General features: G+C 40.5%; 1 protein-coding gene across 1 annotated transcript; it reads right to left on the minus strand.

Moving 5' to 3' along the window:
• Positions 1-339: 339 nt before the first annotated feature.
• On the minus strand, positions 340-810 carry LOC138885944 (uncharacterized). Its single transcript, XM_070166952.1, has one exon. It carries the CDS (start codon positions 808-810, stop codon positions 340-342), a length of 471 nt encoding a protein of 156 aa, XP_070023053.1.
• Positions 811-1,530: the final 720 nt, after the last annotated feature.

The following is a 1,530-nucleotide window of genomic DNA, read 5'->3' on the forward strand; positions in this document are numbered from 1 at the left end:
GAAAAGTTGGCGTATAACTGTTGATCCCTCATAGTCTGAAGTATGATCGACAGATACAACTCATAATCCTCTCGACTGTGAGAGTAGACCAAAATATCATCAATGAAGACGACCACAAAAGAATTCAGACAGGGATTGGAAACTCGTTTCATCAAATCCATAAATGTTGCAGGGGCATTTGTCAAGCCAAATGACATCACTAAGAACTCGTAGTGACTATACCGAGTCTGAAAAGTTATCTTAGGGACATCCGATGCTCTAATCTTCAATTGATGGTAGCCAAATCTCAAATCAGTATTCAAAAACACCTTGGCACCGTAAATCTGATCAAATAAGTCATCAATCCGCAACAACGGATACTTGTTCTTGATAGTGGCTTTGTTTAACTGCCAATAAATCTATACACATCCTTATCGTTCCATCTTTCTTCTTCACCCAAGTAGAGATACTAGGTCTGATGAATCCCTTGTCAAGCAAATCCTGCAAATGCTCCTTCAATTCTTTCAAATAAATTGGGGCCATACGGTATGGTGCAGCAGAAATGAGCTGAGTTCCCAAAAACAAGACAATGCACAAGTCGATATCTCTCTCGGGCGGCATCCCCAAAAAATCTGTAAGAAATACCTCCGAAAAATCATGCATTACTGGTACTGAATCCATGGAAGGAACCACCAAACTAGGATCGTGAATATCAGCCAAATATGCCAGACACCCCTTCTCGACCATACGCCAAGCCTTCACATATGAGATGACCCGGCTAGTAGAATGGCCAGGAGTCCCTCTCCACTCCAATCGAAGCAACCCCGGCATGGATAATGTCACAGTTTGGCGTGACAGTCCAAAATAGCGTGTGTAAGCACGTGATTTTTGCTTTACGAACAATCGCTCCAAAAGAAAATAAAAATAGTGACAAATGATTTCGCTGTACAATTGTTCGAGTTTTTCGTGACATGTGTTGTTAGTCATTTGTGGATCTGTCCATTTTGCATTTAATCATTAACAAACAAAATACAAAATATGCATGTCAGGGTGATTAAACCATAATTCGGTCAGTAAAAGAAAATTCAAAAAATATATGTGCATCGTTCGTTCTAGGCTTTTAGTTAACTTACCGAAATATTTTTTGTGATAATTGTGTTAAAATGTTGCATTGTTGTTGGTTTTAATTTCATTATTTTATTGTTTGTTATTTCATTTTTGTTTTAAAAGAAAAAATAAAATAGAAAACAAAAAGAGGGATTGAAAAACGGGTTAGGCCCAGGAAATAAAACAAAAAAATGGGCCCAAACCAGCACAAGTCCGGTCCAGACCAGGCCTGCCCAGGCACCTCCTGAAACGACGTCGTTTCAGGGACGGTTAATCTGGGCCGTTCATTCCCATTGATCCGATGGCCCTTATTAGCCCTCATGACCCGACCCATTCCCGTTTTTGACCGACCCCTTGATTAACCAAACGGCACCGTATGGTCTAGCCTCCCCAATCCTGGCCATCAATTTTAATCAATCCAACGGCCAGGATTGAATCAGCCTC

Source organism: Nicotiana sylvestris, chromosome 2 (assembly GCF_000393655.2).
Source record: "Nicotiana sylvestris chromosome 2, ASM39365v2, whole genome shotgun sequence".
In the NCBI taxonomy this organism is placed as follows: Eukaryota; Viridiplantae; Streptophyta; class Magnoliopsida; order Solanales; family Solanaceae; genus Nicotiana; species Nicotiana sylvestris.